The sequence below is a fragment of the Geotrypetes seraphini genome, chromosome 15 (assembly GCF_902459505.1).
Source record: "Geotrypetes seraphini chromosome 15, aGeoSer1.1, whole genome shotgun sequence".
Lineage (NCBI taxonomy): Eukaryota > Metazoa > Chordata > Amphibia > Gymnophiona > Dermophiidae > Geotrypetes > Geotrypetes seraphini.
In genome coordinates this window covers 70,792,466-70,811,446 of record NC_047098.1, presented here as the reverse complement: position 1 = coordinate 70,811,446, position 18,981 = coordinate 70,792,466, and the positions used below count along the sequence as shown (strand labels likewise).

General features: G+C 47.5%; 1 protein-coding gene across 4 annotated transcripts in view; it reads left to right on the top strand.

Moving 5' to 3' along the window:
* Window positions 1-18,498, top strand: part of MTMR4 (myotubularin related protein 4) — a 134,459-nt gene extending 115,961 nt beyond the window's left edge. For all 4 annotated transcript variants that reach the window (XM_033921844.1, XM_033921845.1, XM_033921846.1 and 1 more), the window contains 2 exons: window positions 16,799-16,887; window positions 17,035-18,498. In XM_033921844.1, the coding sequence (XP_033777735.1) occupies window positions 16,799-16,887; window positions 17,035-17,212 (267 nt within the window). In that variant the 3' untranslated portion in view covers window positions 17,213-18,498. The remainder of the gene's footprint in view (window positions 1-16,798; window positions 16,888-17,034) is intronic.
* Window positions 18,499-18,981: the final 483 nt, after the last annotated feature.

Here is an 18,981-nt window from a genome sequence, read left to right as displayed (position 1 = left end):
AAACATCAATTATAAGCTGATTTATGGGATGATGAGTTTTAGTTTCAAATATAAATTGTATAATAGATTTTAAGATATTTTCTTTAAATGTCAATGGTCTCAACCATCCGATAAAAAGAAAAAAGACATTATTGTTTTTAAAACAACAAAATGCGGATATTTGCTATAACCAAGAGACACATCTGTCAGATATAGAATCTAAAAACCTGGAAGGAGGTTGGGTTAAGCATTGTTTTTTTCCCCCTGGTTTTTTTTTCCCCCTGCCGTTGGTAAAAAGGATGGTGTCGCTATTTTAGTTAATAGGAAATGTACTGCTTTGTTTAAATTAAAGGCTTCAGATCTCTTAGGAAGATGGTTACATGTGGAAATGAACATGGGAAATACTACAATGGCGCTTTTCAATGTATATGCCCCTAATTTGAACCAAAATGAATTTTTCAAGACTCTACAACAACTGATATTACCACTGGCTGCCTCTAATTTAGTGGTGGCTGGGGATTTTAATGCTGTTATGGATCCTTTGATGGATAAAAAAAACTAGTAAAATCATGAAGTCATTAGGATTAGATAGTTTCGCACAGTCTTGTGATTTGAAAGATATTTGGCAAATACTTCATTTTGATGGTCGGGAATTTTCTTTTTGCTCCCATGTTCATAAATCCTTTTCAATAATTGATTACATTTTTGTTTCAAATCAATTAGTACAACAGGTAACACAAGCCGCCATAGATCCAATCATTCTGTCGGATCATGGAAGGGTGTGAATTGAACTCTAAATTATTGATCAAGATAATAGTAGACCTGTATGGAGATTTGATAATACATTGCTTGCAGATCCAACATTTTGTGAAGACTTTCAATTAAAAATGAATGATTATTTCCAACTTAATACCACAGAAGAAATCTCTAAGGAAACTTTATGGGATGCTCTTAAGGCAACCATGAGAGGACAAATTATTTAGGCAGTGTTACTCTCAGAAGTGGACTACATTTTCTTCTTGGTGTGCTGCGCATCGCAAGGAGCCGCAATCTGCTTCCTTGTCAGTCGTGCTGGATTATCTGCTGCACTTGTCTAGAGCTGGTCTCAAATCTACATCTATTTGAGTCCACCTCAGTGCTATTGGTGCTTTTCATCAGCCAATTGACGGCAAACCTCTCTCTGTTCATCCTGTGGTTTTCCGGTTTATGAAGGGTCTCTTTTAACGTCCATCCTCCGCTCGGACCTCCTCCGGTGGTTTGGTATCTCAATGTTGTCCTTGCTCAGTTGATGAAGCCTCCCTTTGAGCCAATTGATAAGGCTCATTTGAAATTTCTCACATGGAAAGTAGTATTTCTTATTGCCCTCACGTCCGCTCGCAGGGTCAGTGAGCTGCAGGCTTTGGTTGCGGATCCTCCTTTCACTGTTTTCCATCATGATAAGGTGGTCCTCCGTACCCATCCTAAATTCTTGCCTAAGGTGTTTTCGGATTTTCATCTCAACCAATCTATCGTTCTTCCTGTATTTTTTCCAAAGCCTCACTCTCATCCTGGGGAAGTGGCACTTCATACTCTGGACTGTAAACGTGTGTCGGCTTTCTATTTGCAACGCACTCAGGCTCATCAGACTGCTCCTCAACTTTTCATTTCTTTTGATCCAAATCGGTTGGGGCATCCTGTTTCTAAGCATACCATCTCCAACTGGTTGGCGGCTTGTATCTCTTTTTGCTGTGCTCAGGCTGGTCTCCTGCTACAGGATCGGGTCACAGGACATAAGGTCAGAGTAATGGCGGTGTCTGTTGCTTTCCTCAGGTCAACTCCTATTGAGGATATCTGCAAGGCTGCCACTTGGTCCTCGGATCATACCTTCACCTCCCAATACTGTCTGGACACCTTTTCCAGATGGGACGGCCATTTTGGCCAGTCAGTTTTGCGTAATCTGTTCTCATAAATTGCCAACACTCCCACCGTCCCTTTTTGGTTAGCTTGGAGGTCACCCACAGGTAGAGAATATGCTGCCTGCTTGTCCTGGGATAAAGCACAGTTACTTATCGTAACAGGTGTTATCCAGGGACAGCAGGCAGATATTCTCACAACCCATCCATCTTCCCTGGTTGGCTTCTTTGCTAGCTATCTGAACTGAGGCCACGCTGAGGAGATGCGCGCCCTGACTCAGGCGGGAAGGCACACGCGCATGCATGGTACACTCGCAAGCTTGAAGATCTTCAAGCAAGATTGCTTGCAAGGCTGTCCGCTTCGGGGCTCCGTTGGTGATGTCACCCACATGTAGAGAATATCTGCCTGCTATCCCTGGATAACACCTGTTACGGTAAGTAACTGTGCTGTATGGCAACTCCTGTCATAATAAGTAAAAGCTTATTGTTAGAAGATATTTGACTCTTAGCCCTCATTGACATGCCAAATACAGTATCATACGATAATGCCACCGGATTTTCTAATAAACAATTTATTTGACCCTATATTGATTTCCAAAAAGCCATAATCATTAGACAGTAGAATAACAAATGATCTAAAGTCCTAACTTTAAGATGACATTGCCAGCATCTATTAGATCTAGCAGTGGTGTACTTAGGGGGGGCTGTCCGCCCCGGGTGCAGCCTTAGGGGGGGTGCACAGCTGGCCAGGTCCGGAAAATTCCAGGGCTGCAATGGCGATGGCACTTAGCGGCATTGGCGCCCCCCTCCGTGACAGCACTCAAGTTCGGCCTCCTTCTCCCGGCATCAACAGAACTTCAGATCGGCAACACGGTGCTCAGTCAAAAGCTTCCTTCTGATTCAGCTTCCTGTTTCCGCCCAGGCAGTTCAGTCAGAGGGAAGCTTTTGACCGAGCACCGCGTTGCCGATCTGAGTTCTGTTGATGCCGGTGGTAGAAGGAGGCCTGTTGCTGATTTTAAGTGTCATCACGGGGCGTTGACGATCTTGTTGCCAAAATCGGAAAGGTGAGGAAGGGAAAAAAATGGGCCTGTGGTGGATGGAGAGATTGAGAGAAGGGGGCAGATGATGGAAGTGGGGAGAAAGGGGAGAGAGAAGAGGGCAGATGATGGAAGTGGGGAGAAGGGGCAGATGATGGAAGTGGAGAGAAGGGGGAAGGAGAAGGGGAAGATGATGGAAGTGGAGAGAAGAGGGCAGATGATGGAAGTGGGGAGAGAGAAGAGGGCAGATGATGGAAGTGGGGAGAGGGAGAGCAAATGCTGAATGGAAGTGGAGAAAGAGAACACATACTGGATGGAAGGAGGGATAAAGAAAAAGGACATATGCTGGATGGGGGAAGAAGATAGAGTTAGTGAGATAGTGGAGGAGTGAAGGAAAGGGGTGGTATGCTGTGGTTAGACATAGTGAAAAGAGGGAAACTGAGGACTGCAGAGTAAGAATTGAATTTAGACCAGAGGTGTCCAACCTATTGGCTTCCCTGGGCTGCATTGGCTGAAAAAAATTTTTGGGGGGCCGCACAAATATTAACACTAGCAGATGAGCAAAAAAAAAGGTTGAGCAGGTCCCAAATCTGCAATCACTAATATAGATGTATATATCTAATAATAAACCTTCATTAAAGGGACACTGTGGAGAGGAACCCAAAAAAGCAGTAATACTTACCTTGACTGAGTGATCCTCCACCTACACTGCTGACAGTGGGAGCAGCCCGATTGGGCATTGGCACCAGCACCAACGCATAGGACATGCCGATGCCCAAAGATCCTCCCTCTTCTGGGCTGGACGGTGCATCGGAAATCCTCCCTCTTGCCTGTGCTGGGCTGGACTGGGCCTTGAGCATTTGTGCATGCTCAAGGCCTTCTGGTCTCACTCTCTCCGAGATTCTGATCTCAGAGAGAGCGAGACCAGAAGGCTCTGAGTATGCGCAAATGCTCAAAGTCTAGCCCAGCCCAGCACAGGCAAGAGGGAGGATCTCCGACGCACCGTCCAGCCCAGAAGAGGGAGGATCTTCGGGCACCGGCATGTCCTATGTGTTGGTGCTGGTACCGGTGCCCAATCGGGGTAAGGGATTTTGTTTTGGTGCTCGGGGGGGATGCCAGATTGCTGGGGGGGATGCTGGATCACGGGATGGCGCTCATAAATCGAGTCAAACTCGGTTTGCAAGTCGCCGATTCTGCCATTTTCCTTTTCAATTTATTTTCTGCATCCGTCTAGATTACGTTCTTACTACCATCAATTTCCTTTTTTACTGTCTACCTACAGCTCGCCACCTCTTTCTCTCACCCCCTCCAGTATTTCCATAACTCAATCCTTTTCCCCCCATCATGTGCCCTCCTTTTATTTATCCCCTCCTTCCATCACGTGCCCTCTTATCTACCCCTTCCATCTAGTACCTTCTCCTCTCTGTCCACTTCCATCGTCTGCTCCCCTCTTTCTCTCCTCCCATTTCCTTCCTGCATTTGCTCCCTTATCTCTCGCATCCGCACTTCCATCCAGCATAGGCTCCCCCTCCCCACTACCACCCAATGTCTGCCCTTTCTCTCTCCGTCCACTCCCTTCAATCAGCATCTGCCCCCTTTCTTTCCCTCCAATCCCTCTCCCTCCACCACTCTTCTATTCCAGCAGTCCTGCTCCTTTCCTGCGATAACTGTAGTTGCCGGCTGCCAGTGCACCCCACTCCGACTTACTCTGGAGCCGAATCAGCAGCTGCGTGCTGGAAGGTCCCGCAAAGCACAGTTACTTACCGTAACAGGTGTTATCCAGGGACAGCAGGCAGATATTCTTAACACATGGGTGACGTCACCGACGGAGCCCTCGGTACGGACCTTTTAACTAGAAGTTTCTAGTTGGCCGCACCGCGCGTGCGCGAGTGCCTTCCCGCCCGACGGAGGAGTGCGTGGTCCCCAGTTAGGATAAGCCAGCTAAGAAGCCAACCCGGGGAGGTGGGTGGGACTTAAGAATATCTGCCTGCTGTCCCTGGATAACACCTGTTACGGTAAGTAACTGTGCTTTATCCCAGGACAAGCAGGCAGCATATTCTTAACACATGGGTGACCTCCAAGCTAACAAAGAGGGAGGAGGGATGGTTGGCCATTAGGAAAATAAATTTTGTAACACAGATTGGCCGAAGTGTCCATCCCGTCTGGAGAATGCATCCAGACAGTAGTGAGTAGTGAACGTGTGAACTGAGGACCAAGTGGCCGCCTTGCAGATTTCCTCGATGGGCGTGGAACGGAGGAAAGCCACAGAAGCAGCCATAGCTCGGACTCTGTGGGCCGTGACAGATCCTTCCAGTGAGAGACCGGCCCGAGCATAACAGAAGGCAATACAGGCAGCAAGCCAATTTGAAAGTGTCCGTTTGGAGACAGGACGGCCCAAACGGTTGGGATCGAAAGACAAAAAGAGCTGAGGGGATGTTCGGTGAGCTCTGGTACGATCAAGGTAGTAAGCAAGGGCACGCTTACAATCCAGCGTGTGCAACGCCTGTTCTCCAGGATGCGAGTGAGGCTTAGGGAAGAAGACGGGAAGCACAATGGACTGGTTGAGGTGAAAAGCTGAGACCACCTTGGGAAGGAATTTAGGGTGGGTACGCAGAACAACCTTGTCATGGTGAAAAACAGTGAACGGTGGGTCGGCAACCAGTGCATGCAGTTCGCTAACCCTCCTGGCAGAGGTGATGGCAATTAGGAAAAGCACCTTCCAGGTAAGAAGCCTGAATGAAGTTGTGGCAAGAGGCTCAAACGGAGGTTTCATAAGGGCAGAGAGAACCACATTCAGGTCCCAGACGACGGGAGGAGGCTTGAGAGGCGGTTTGATGTTGAAGAGCCCTCTCATAAATCTTGAAACCAGAGGATGAGCCGTGAGGGGTTTTCCGAGAATAGGCTCGTGAAACGCAGTGATGGCACTGAGGTGGACTCTGATGGAAGTGGTTTTGAGGCCAGCGTTGGACAGCGAGAGCAAATAGTCCAAGACAGTTTCCACCGCCAAAGAGGTGGGTTCTTGATGATGCCGGAGACACCACGAGGAGAATCTGGTCCACTTCTGATGGTAACATTGAAGAGTGGCCGGTTTCCTGGAGGCGTCCAAAATGAGGCGGACCGGTTGAGATAGATTCTCCGGAGAGGTCAGCCCGAGAGAAACCAAGCTGTCAGGTGGAGGGAAGACAGGTTGGGATGTAGTAGAGACTGATTCTGCTGTGTAAGTAGAGTAGGAAACACAGGAAGAGGAATGGGCTCCCTGGAGCTGAGTTGAAGCAGAAGGGAGAACCAGTGTTGACGAGGCCACCGAGGGGCGATGAGGATCATGGTGGCATTGTCCTTGCGGAGTTTGGACAAGGTCCGCAACATCAAAGGAAGTGGAGGGAAGGCATAGAGGAACCGATCCCTCCAGTCGAGCAGGAATGCATCCGGGGCCAGACGGTGAGGAGAGAAGAGTCTGGAACAGAATTGGGGCAGCTGATGGTTGTGAGGTGCTGCAAAGAGGTCCACCTGCGGAGTGCCCCATCGAGCAAAGATGGAGAGTAGAGTCGGAGGGTCCAACGTCCACTCGTGAGGTTGAAGGATGCGGCTGAGATTGTCGGCCAGAGAGTTCTGTTCGCCCTGGATATAGACCGCCCTGAGAAAGAGATTGCGGTCCGTGGCCCAGGTCCAGATGCGCAGAGCCTCCAGACAAAGGGGGCGAGATCCGGTGCCGCCCTGCTTGTTTATGTAGTACATGGCGACTTGATTGTCTGTGCACAGGAGGAGGACTTGAGGACAGAGAAGATGCTGGAAAGCCTTGAGGGCGTAGAATATGGCTCTGAGTTCCAGGAAATTGATGTGATGACGACGCTCCTGTGGGGTCCAAAGTCCCTGGGTGCGTAGATCTCCCAGGTGAGCTCCCCACGCGTAGGGGGACGCATCTGTGGTGATGATCATAGAGTGGGGGGGCAGATGGAAAAGTAGACCCCTGGAAAGATTTGAGGAGTTCAACCACCATTGGAGAGATTGCTGAAGAGATGATGTCACAGAGATGGGATGAGAAAGAAGATCCGTAGTCTGTGACCACTGGTTGGCGAGCGTCCACTGAGGTGTACGAAGGTGGAGACGAGCCAGAGGAAGGACATGCACTGTCGAGGCCATGTGACCCAGGAGGACCATCATCTGTCGAGCAGGAATGGAGGGATGCATGAGTACCTGACGGCAGAGATGGAGCAGGGTCTGCTTGCGATCGGAGGGGAGAAAAGCCCTCATTAGCGTGGTGTCCAGAACTGCTCCAATGAATTGAAGTCGCTGGGTGGGAAGCAGATGCGACTTGGGGTAGTTGATCTCGAACCCCAGGAGGTGGAGGAGAGAGATGGTGTGATGAGTAGCCTGTAGCACAAGTGGAGACGTAGGTGCTTTCACCAACCAATCGTCCAAATAGGGGAACACCTGGAGGTTGTGAGACCTGAGGAAGGCCGCTACCACTATAAGGCACTTGGTGAAGACCCTGGGTGAGGAGGCGAGGCCGAACGGTAGCACCTTGTACTGATAGTGGTGGTGCAGTACCTGGAATCGCAGGTAGCGGCGAGAATGTTGATTGATGGAGATGTGAGTGTAGGCCTCTTTGAGGTCCAGGGAACATAGCCAGTCGTGTTGAGAAAGAAGAGGATAGAGCGTGGCAAGGGAGAGCATTCTGAACTTCTCCTTGACCAGACACTTGTTGAGGTCCCTGAGATCGAGAATGGGACGGAGGTCTCCCGTCTTTTTGGGTACCAGGAAGTAGCGGGAGTAGAATCCCTGCCCCCTTTGATCTGGAGGTACTTCTTCGATGGCATTGAGAAGGAGGAGGGATTGAACCTCCCTCAGGAGGAGGGGGGTTTGAGATGAGTTTGAAGCAGACTCTACGGGAAGGTTGTCCGGAGGCAGAGTCTGGAAGTTGAGAGAGTAGCCGTGGCGGATGATGTTGAGGACCCACTGGTCCGACGTGATGACTTCCCAACGGCTTGAGAAAATGGTGAGACGACCCCCGATAGGCTGTGGAAGAGGCAGCGAGGGTGGATGACTGGCTATGCCCTGGAGAGAAGAGTCAAAAGGGCTGAGATTGTTTAGCAGGCTGAGGAGGCTTGGAGGGTTGGGTGGCCTGAGACCGAGCCTGGGCATGGTGCTGCTGTTGACGGGGTCGCCGAGATTGTTGGGGAGGCGGATTGAGTGGCCTGGCTGAGAACCTCCGCTGGTAGGATGATTGAGGCCGATAGGGTCGAGCAGGCGGAGCCTTCTTTTTCGGCTTGATTAGGGTGTCCCACCTAGTCTCATGGGCGGAGAGTTTCTGGGTGGTGGAATCCAGTGACTCTCCAAAAAGCTCATCCCCGAGACAGGGGGCGTTGGCCAGGCGGTCCTGGTGGTTGATGTCCAGGTCGGAGACTCTGAGCCAGGCCAAGCGACGCATGGCTACAGCCATGGCAGAGGCCCGAGAGGTGAGCTCGAAGGAGTCGTAGATCGAGCGGACCATATACTTGCGCATTTGGAGAAGGCCAGATATGTGCTGCTGGAATAGCGGGACCTTGCGCTCAGGAAGGTACTTCTGGAGGGCAGACAGCTGTTGGACCAAGTGTTTGAGATAAAAGGAAAAATGGAAGGAATAGTTGTTTGCCCTGTTGGCAAGCATGGCATTTTGGTAAAGCCTCTTGCCAAACTTGTCCATGGTCTTACCTTCTCTGCCAGGAGGGGTAGAGGCATAGACACTGGAGCCCTGAGTCTTTTTTAAGGTGGATTCCACCAGAAGGGACTCATGGGGCAATTGAGATTTGTCGAATCCTGGAATAGGGATGACACGGTAAAGGTTGTCCAGTTTACGGGGAGCTCCCGGTACCGTGAGGGGATTTTCCAAATTTTTGTAGAATGTCTCCCGTAAGATGTCATGTACGGGAAGTTTGAGGAACTCTTTAGGAGGTTGCTCAAAGTCTAAGGCTTCTAAAAAGGCTTGGGACTTTTTGGAGTCAGATTCAAGGGGAAGTGACAGAGCAGCAGACATTTCCCTCAGAAATTTAGAAAAAGAGGACTGCTCAGGTTTAGAGGAGGCATCAGGCGCCGATGGTTCCTCATCAGATGAGGAGGGATCCTCCTCGGTACCGAGAGGAGTCTCCTCCCATAAATCCGGATCCCTGACCTCTGGTGCGTGTCGGGACACCGGGGTGGAGGGTGCGGTGTGGTGAGTTTTGGACAAAGATTTACCAGAGCGCACCGAAACGGCACCAGGGGAGGACGATCGGCGTCGTTCTCGGTCCCGAGAAGAGTGCCGTACCGCCTGGTGCCGAGCAGGATCCACTGTGGTTCGAGAATGAACCACAGGATCATCAGGAAGTTGTTGTGCCGAAAGGATCGGCATCGAGGTGTTTACCGGTACCGAAGGAGTGGACACCGGGGGCTCGGTGCGGGGCTCGGGCCGGTCTGGTACCGGAAGGAGCGGTGCCAGGATAGAGGGTAGCAGTTGTTCAAGCTGTTTCTTCAACTGCTCCTGAAGCTGAGTTTGTAGGATGGCCGAGATACGGTCATCCAGGGGTGGCATCGGAACCGCTTTCTTTTTCTTCGGTTCCTTGGATGCCGCTCCACGCCCCGGCGATGAGGAGGCCGATGACGAGGCACTCACCGTTATCGGGGCGGAGCGTTTACGGGACCGGTGCGATGCCGGTATGGACGGTGTCGTCACCGTAGCTGGAGGGCGCTCGAGGGAAGAGGAAGGCTTCTTAGCCGGCTTACCTGGCGCCAGTGGCGCCGATGCGGGATCGGTCGGTGTCGAGCTGGACGGTGCCGATTTCTGCGGTACCGCCGCTGAGGGTGATGAATCCATCGCCGACTCGGAGCCGAAGAGCAGGGTTTGCTGGATTCTTCGGTTTTTAAGAGTACGTTTTTGTAAAGTGGCACAGCGGGTGCAGGAGTCTGCCCGATGCTCCGGACCCAGGCACTGCAAACACCAATTGTGTGGGTCAGAAACGGAGATCGGGCGTGCACACCGCTGGCACTTCTTAAAACCGACCTGCGGGGGCATGAAGGGGAAGATAGCCTCCGCAAAATCGAAGTCCGAGGCCTGTATAATGGCAACAGGCCCCGCCGGGGCAAAAACGAAAGAAACAATAAAAATCAAAGTTTTTTTTTTTTTTTTTTTTTTTTTTAATTGAAAGAAAAAGGAAACCCGGAGGTAGAGGAAGAAAAAAATATAACAAAAGCGCGAGCGGGAAGGCAAAAAGTGATTTCAACGGCCGTTGAAAAAATACACGCGTCTTCTTCGCTCCGCGGAAACGAAGAAACTGGGGACCACGCACTCCTCCGTCGGGCGGGAAGGCACTCGCGCACGCGCGGTGCGGCCAACTAGAAACTTCTAGTTAAAAGGTCCGTACCGAGGGCTCCGTCGGTGACGTCACCCATGTGTTAAGAATATGCTGCCTGCTTGTCCTGGGATAATGACTCATCTGCCGGCTTTGCTCCGGAAGAAGTAAGTTACGTTGGAGGGGGTGGACCCGGCAAACGCAGGGAGTTGCGGCAAGGTCCCGCGATGACTGTGTCTGCCGGGTCCACCCCCTCTGACATAACTTCTTCCGGAGCAAAGCCAGCAGATGAGTCATCGGGGGACCTTTCTGCACCTCAGCGCAGCTGCCGACTCTGCTCCAGAGCAAGTAAGTCAGAGGGGATCAACTGGCAGCCATGCTGAGGTGCAGGTCCTGTTGCACAATACGGCAGGACGACCTGGACATGGCCGGCTGTGCATCTCCATAAGGCGTGCACCCGGGGCGGACCGCCCCCTGCTCCCCCCTTGGTACACCACTGGATGGCAGAAATCGCGCCTGCAAGCAGTGCCACCCAGGGCCCGCGGCCTAGTTCCAAGGCCAGGCAAGCGAGGCACAACAGGGCCGGATAAGGTCAAAACTAACTGGTCCAAGCCCCGTCTAAACAAGAAATCCCCAAAAGGCACAAGTGTAGGACGCTGCATCCGCCAACCAAGCACAAGCCACAAGGTACGGCGGGCAGCCACTCCAAAAACCATAGACATGGCAGAAGCTCACAAGAGGTCATACATGGAACCCGAGAAACAAGAATCACCAATCTCAAGTTGGACAACTGCCTGCTCTACTAAGTCCCAATTATCAGACTCACAAGGACACGCTCGGCCCAGCGAAAACAAGTCCGAGCGACCAGCCCGCCACGTCTCATCGCTTGGACCGCCAGGGCAGTAACCTTAAAACCTATTGTAAGGAAGAACTCCAATTTACTCTCCTCAACCTCTGAAGGCAAAGCCATCCTCCAGATACAGCATGCCAACTTGCTATGGCTGAGACCACTGCGACCACCACAGGCGACAGCATCAGGACCTGATCTCCTTCCGGGATGGGATAAAGGCAGGCCATGGAACACGTAAAGCGAAAGGGCGCCACAGGTACCTGCCACAGAGCAAGCTGAAAATCCCGATATCCTGAAGCAGTAGGAAAGAGCGGAAAACAGAGCGGATCCCCTGAAGCAAGGGGTCCACCACACGCGGGGGCTCTGACACGGTGTGCAACACAGAGGAGACCAGCAAACACAGCCCACAGATCTCGTCTGCAAGGTTTACAGTCCTAACCTTTGCAACTGATCCTTTTAGCTTCTTTTAAACCATTTTCTTTATTTTATCATAGTCGCCCTTTCGAAAATAAAATGCCTCTACCAGGGCTGTGGAATCCTTCGACCCCGACTTCTCAGTTTCTGGTACCAATGACTCTGATTCTTTTGTATTTAATATGCTAATGTATTTTTCACATTGATTGAAAGAAGGCAACATACAGGCCATTTAACCACAGAACTACTGGGCAGTGGGAGGCTCCAGGGCCAGGGGAGCCACTTAACTAACTTTATAGTATTAGGTGGTGTGCAAAATGATGTTAAAGTTCAGCCCTGGATCGGAGCATATATGGAGAGTGCAGACAGGACATCTGAACACATATCAGGCTATAGCACTCACCTACACCTGCATCATTACACTTGTTTACACTCAAATGAACTTGTTAATCACATTATTATAATAATAATAATAATTTTATTTCTTATATACCGCTTTACCATAAGTTCAAAGCAGTTTACAACAAGTTACATACAATGAGAGTAAGAGATGTTTACAACGCGATACATACAATGAGTGTATGAGATGTAAGGGGAACAGAAAAAGTACTTTCTGGGATACAAATTGCAAATGGAAGAGAACCAAGATGGTTTGAATCAAAAGGAAGTATCTAGTCAGAGATTGGGGTGCAGGGGAAAACAATTTGGGTGGAATACCTATACAAATGGGAAGAAGGATGAGTTAATCTAAAATCAAGAGAAGTGGGATGAGGATAGCTGAGGGGGATTGGGTAAGAATTAGGAATTAGAATTTGTTAAAGAGACGGGTCTTCAGTGATTTTCTGAAGTCGGCGTAAGAAGTGGCCTCGAGAATGAGTTTTACGAGCCACGTGTTCAGTTTGGCTGCCTGGAATAACATTCTGTCTAGGAATTTCTTATAAAGACATGATTTCAGGGATGGGTTATTAAAGAGATTTATTCTGCGAGAGCTCTTATTAGAGCTGTTGAGGATGAATTGAGAGGCGAGGTAAGTTGGTAGCATCCCAAAGATAGCTTTGTAGCTGATGCAGGCAAACTTGAAGAGTATTCTGGATTCCACCGGCAACCAGTGGAGTATCTGGAAATATGGGGTGATATGTTCCCATTTTTTAAAACCAAAGATGAGCCGGACCGCAGTGTTCTGAATTAATCTCAACTTGTTAAGTGTCTTCTTATAAGCTCCCAGATATATAATGTTGCAGTAATCCAGCATACTCAAGATGGATGATTGTACAAGTAATCGAAAGGATGAATCATCGAAGTATATTTTAATGGTGCGGAGCTTCCATAGGACTGATATACTTTTTTTTGAACATTAAATCTGTATGCTTTTCCAGGGTTAGGTGTTTGTCAAGGGTGACTCCTATCTGAAATAAAATGAAAACAATTTTTGTAATGTATATAATCCAGATTATAATAATGTAAATGTCAGGTTGTATATTAGCTAAGCTGAACTTCACACTAGTGGAAATACAACTATGCACTGGGCTTTATTTTTATATCAGAGAAGTACTTAACACATTGTTGGTGGGAAACGAGTAAACACCTTTTTCGCATACTATTACTAGAGAGCGGGTGCCAACAAAACTCGGTTTCTACAAATTAGCGCTGGGGTGCGGTAAAAGTGTAAGCACAGCTGACATAGATAATTGTCTGTCTAGACCAGGGGTAGGCAGTTCCGGTCCTTGAGAGCCACAGGCAGCTCAGGTTTTCTGGATATCTACAAGGAATATGTATGAGATGGATTTGCATGCACTGCCTCCTTGAGATGAAAATCTATCTTATGCATATTTATTGTGGATATCCTGAAAACCTATGCCTGGTCTAGATGAACACCCAGGATTTTGATGGTAGGGGAGATAGGAAAGTTGGGTTAGGGAGTCTTCTGTAAAGGTGGTGGCTGTGGCAATGAAGAATTTTGTTTTCTTGGTATTCAGTTTTAGTTTGAAATGGGCCATCCAATCTTCTATGGTAGACAAGATAGTCTAGTCCAGTGTTCAACCTTTTTACACCTATGGACCAGCGGAAATAAAATAATTATTTTGTGGACCGGCAAACTAGTAAGACTGAAATTTTTTTTAAAACCATTGCCGCCTTGTCCCAACAAGCTCAGTCCCGCAAACCATCTGATCCCATCTGCACAAGCCTCAAATAGTTATGATTTTATATTGAACATATTTTATTAAAATATAAAAAGAAACAATATTCTGTAAAATTGTCATTTTATAAATACAAATAATACAGGGCAAGGATCAACAAAACTCCCGTCTCCTCTCCCCTTCACATATATCCCTACTATCAAGAAAACTGAGTAAGCTAAATTATTACAGAATGCTACACAAATATCATGTTAACAGAATACCGCAATCACACATGGCAGGAATTGTGTTAGGGGGAGTGCAACTAGGGCAACTGCCCCCTGGTCAGAGAGAGCCCTAAGCCAGCTGGAAGCTAAAGAAGCATTGCCTGGGCTTTGCACTCCCCAGTTATGTCTAACATCAGCTCTAGCAGGATATATATTTCAAATCTGATATATACTAATCACAAGATACAAATAAAATTATTTTTTTCTACCTTTTGTCATCTCTGGTTTCTGCTTTCATCGTCTTTTCACTCTCTTCCATCCAGCGTCTGTCTTCTGTCTCTTCAATCCAGCATCTCCCCCTTCCATATGGTATCTATTTTCTTTCTGTGCTCCTCTCCTCTTTCCATCCAGCCTGTGCTCCCTCTCTCCTTTTTACATGATTCATTCTGCTCTCTTTATTTTTATCTTTCCTACACCAGATCTAGTATCTTTGTCCCTCTCTCCTTATTTCTCATCTGACCCCCTTCCCAACATCAATCTCTTTCTACTTTTTCATTCCCCTTTCCCTCATCTGATCTTTCTATTCCATCCTGACTCCTTCCCCTCCTAATCTCCCTGCCAGCTGTTTCCTACCTATTTTCCTCCTCTCCTGTCCAGCAGTACCCCCTTCCCCTCCCTTGTCCAGGAGTACCCCTTCTTACTTCCTTCTCTCTCCAGCAAATGTTTCCTCTCTTTAGGCTAGCGGCAGCTTTGTGTGCTTTTAACTTCGGCACACAGCTGCCCCTAAGCAGTAGTTTAGCCATGGTTTCATGAAGCAGCCTCGGGGCCTTTGGTAGGCCGGCCTACATCGCATCATTTTAGAGGGCCAGCCTAACAAAGGCCCCAAGGCTGTCTCACGAAACTGCGGTTAAACTATTGCTGAGAGGCAGCTGTGTGATGAAGTTAAAAGCACACAGAGCTGCGGCTGCTGGTCTGAGGGTGCGGAGAAAAAGGCAGGAGGCCTACGCAGCAGGAGTCCCGGCATAGCGATGGCAACAGGAAGTTGCAAGTCAGCTGATGCCAGCACCTTTTGTTGCGGCGGGGACCCGAACCCTTCACGGACTGGCAAGATTTTTTTGTGGACCGACACTGGTTGAAGAACACTGATCTAGTCTATATATCTTTGTGAGCATCAGGCAGGTAATGGAGAGAAGAATAGTAATGTCAACATAGCTGTAGTAGGAGATGCTTAGATGGTCTCCTAGAGAAGCTAGATAGATGTTGAAGAGAAGGAGTGACAATGGGAAACCTTGTGGAACTCCACAATTGCTTGCCCATTTGTCGAATAGTTTCTCCAACCTGAATAGCTAGCAGCCTGTCCACTGTAGCTCAGACTGACTTTTTCTGGCTGCCCAGCTGATGAATCCACGAAACGATCTGTCAAGGGGTAGCTGAATTCAAGTTGGTATCTGTTCTGGATTATGTCCAGTACCCAGCAGTCTAAGCTGATATGTGCCTATGCCTCCCAGAACTCTGTTAGCCTTCCCCCTAACTGTGGAATCTGGCTATAGTCCTGGTGTCATTGGGACTTATTGGGGGCTGCTGCGGGATGCAATCCGGAGGACTGGGAACATCTTAGCAGCTGCAATATTTTAGGAAGCCTTGGAACCAGCTGAGTTTGTAACCTTCTCCGCCAACTCCAAACTTCATCCCTTCTTTCTTGCCACACCGTATGCCTGGAACAGGCGACCAGAGTCAATACATCATGCAGAGTCAATACATCTCTAGCATTATTCAAATCCAAGCTAAAAGCCAACTTTTCTGAAGCTGCTTTCAACTCTTAACTCCCACTCACCAGCAGATACCCATCATATCAGTCTTTCTGCTAGAAACTCCCCTATCCTATGAGGTCCTGTCTCTGTCCAAATTAGATTGTAAGCTTTTTTGAGCAGGGACCATTTATTGAATGTTAAATGTACAGTGCTGTGTATGCCTTGCAGCATGATAGAAATGATAAATAGTGGCAGTAGTAGAATTCTTATCTGACAAAGAAAGAAAATCCAACAAATCGCAGTGAGGGCACAGTGAATCCAAAACAAAAGAGAAGAAAACTGCAGGCAGTGTTGATTACAATAAACAATTTGTTGCTCACAAGTAGACCACCTTAAACAGCTAAAGGGACCCGGCACGGTCCATGTTTCCATCAGAGGATGGAAAAAGTTAATATGTCACTAAAGTACATAATATCAGTGTGACCATGAGTTATGGTGCGGGAGCGAGATGTATATAAGAACCAGTTGGACAGTATCAAATATGGTAGCAACTAATCTGTGAGAAGTGAATTATTCAAAAGAATCCCCATAAGAATTTATGATAGGTGCACATCATGTATACGTAAAAGTGCTAGAAATGAAAAATTTTAAAAGACCATTTTTTATTTTTCATTTCTAGCACTTTTTAAAAAAATATTCTTTATTTAGTGTAAAAATCACAACACACAATCATTATAACATCAGGCAATAAAGAGCATACTAAACAACCCCCCCTCCATACCCCATTCAGCAGTCAATCTGATTTCTAGCACTTTTACATATACATGATGTGCGTCTGGAGCATCACAACATAAGAATAGCCTTACTAGGTCAGAGCAACAATCCATCAAGTCCAGTGGCCAATTCAGGTCCCTAGTACCTGGCTAAATCCCAAGGAGTAGCAACATTCAATGCTACCGATCCAGGGCAAGCAGTAGCCTGGATCCATCCTGACTAGACTATTAAACCACCAGAGTTTGTAAGACATCCCTTGGAGGGGGGGGGGGTGCTACTGTTTGTATTAATTTTGTACAATGATTACAAGTAATGCAGTCATGATTTTGCCCAGTAGTTTATATGGTAAATAGAGTGCCCGTGTCCTGGCACATTGAGTTGAATAGGAGAGAAAATGGCTTAATTGCCTTTAAGCTGTTTTTCTCAGGTACTGATGATGCTTGTTTCTTGCAGGTCACACGCTGGGTGCCTGATCACATGGCTACACACTGCTTTAACTGTGACTGTGAATTCTGGTTAGCTAAACGCAGACACCATTGTAGGTAAACATAATTTTATATAAAGTTGGTTTTTAAATTTTATTTTACAGCAAGTTCCAACAACCTGGTACCATCTCTGGCAAGTTAATGCTTATAGTTTTTCCAGCTGTCAAAGTAACTAAAATATTTGTTTGGTTTTTTTTTGTACAGAAACTGTGGGAATGTTTTCTGTGCCAACTGCTGCCATCTGAAGTTACCAATCCCTGACCAACAGCTGTATGACCCTGTCCTCGTGTGCAACTCCTGCTATGATCACATCCAGGTGTCACGTGCCAGGGAACTTATGAACCAGCAGCTGAAGAAACCCATTGCCACAGCTTCCAGTTGAAAGCCACAACATGGGGCACCTGACCCATCAGATACAAGCCCATTCTTGCCCCTTGGAGCTGTAGTCAGAACAACCCAAGTGAAACCATCCCCTGCACGGAGGGAAGACTCTGTTTAAGTAGATAGGCATTGCAGAGATGCCTCAGTCCTTTCTGTCTTCTGTGGCTGCTTAATCATGCAGAAGAATTGCACTCTTTTCCTTTCCAAGGTACAACACTGCCTTGGCTCCTCAGAGGACAGTGTTTCTTTCACTTTACTGTGTTGCAGTGTTCTCAGAGTAGAGCAGAAGTAACTATAGAATTATGATTGGAGAGAGAGAGGTGGGGTGTAGGATAGGGAAGGGACGAGGTAAAGTTAAAGGGAAACCACCAGGGGTGGGGGTGGGAGCAGGGTTTAGAAACTAGGGTGAGAGAGGGGAGGTTAGCTCCAGGGGGAGTTTGCAAAGTCTCATCTCCTTGCATGTACCAGTGGTTTCTCTTGATGTAACCTTATGCTGGCAACTGTAGAGCTAAGCACTTGGGTGCTAAGTGATAAATGTCTATAATTATAAATGCTGCTAATCTATTTTTTTTTTGTGCACTTACCAGTGTGACCCAAATAAGGGATAAAAGCATTGATACCAAAATGAGAGGATGCATCAAGCACTTACTGTGGAGACTTACCACATGCCCAGCACTGCAGCTATGGACTTCCATCTTGCCTTCCTCCTCTCTCTATTACTTTCTCCAGTGCATATCGAATCATAAATCTGATACTCTACTGTTCTCCCCATATTGTTCCCAAGAGCTGTAGATTACTTTCTTGTATGGCATAGGCACCCTGCAGAGCCTGTAAGAAGATCCCTGTCTATGGATACTTATTTCAACATCTGTACATGGTAACAAGTCCATAACTATGATAACATGAATCTAGCTATTATAACATGGCTGTAGCTTAGAAGACAATTGAAATCTCACTCCTTGTATCACTGACCACCTGCTATGTGTAGTGTGCATACATCTGAATGAGAGATGTCTGCTGTCCAGGGTGGGGGAGAGGATGGAGGACCGACTTCAAAGTGCTGGCAGTATACTGAGAGAATTATTTTCAGTTACTTAAACTTTCCAAATAGTAAAAGCTTCAAAGAGCTTGCATTGCTGGGCACCATGACAGAAATGTCACTTAAATTATAACCTTCACTGTAACTGAAGTGATGATGAGTGCTGCTGAGAAGAAATCTGTTGAATCTCATTGTGAAAAACTTGAAATGTGCTGTAAAATTTAAATACAGTTCCAAATTAAACAATACATTATTGGTGTTTGTGTGCTGTTTTTTGTTTTTTTTTTACCACATCTTAACCCTTCTACAGACCAGCTTTAGATACAGCAGTTTCTTACAGGGGGCAGAGGTGTTGGCAAGAGACTGTTCGCACAGCGCATAATACCCGACTACTAGAACATCATCATGAGGATCAGAGCTAAAGAGGTAGACTTGGAGCATACTGATATTCCCAGGAGTCTGGAACTAGGACTTGTGCTAAGGCACAGTGCCCAAACCTAGTCTCTATAAGGCTAAACTGCAGGAGAAAAGGGCACAAAGCTGCAGATTTCTAGGTGCAAAACTAGAGAGGTCAAAGAATATGAAATTTTAGAGTGCAGGAGTAGTTCTAGTTCCATCATAGCATTCTCTAAAGCCAAGCAGGTATAATATTCTCACATGTGACATCATCTATAGAACCAGGTACAGACACATACCAAGCATACTGTCACTTTAAATTTTAAGACAATGCT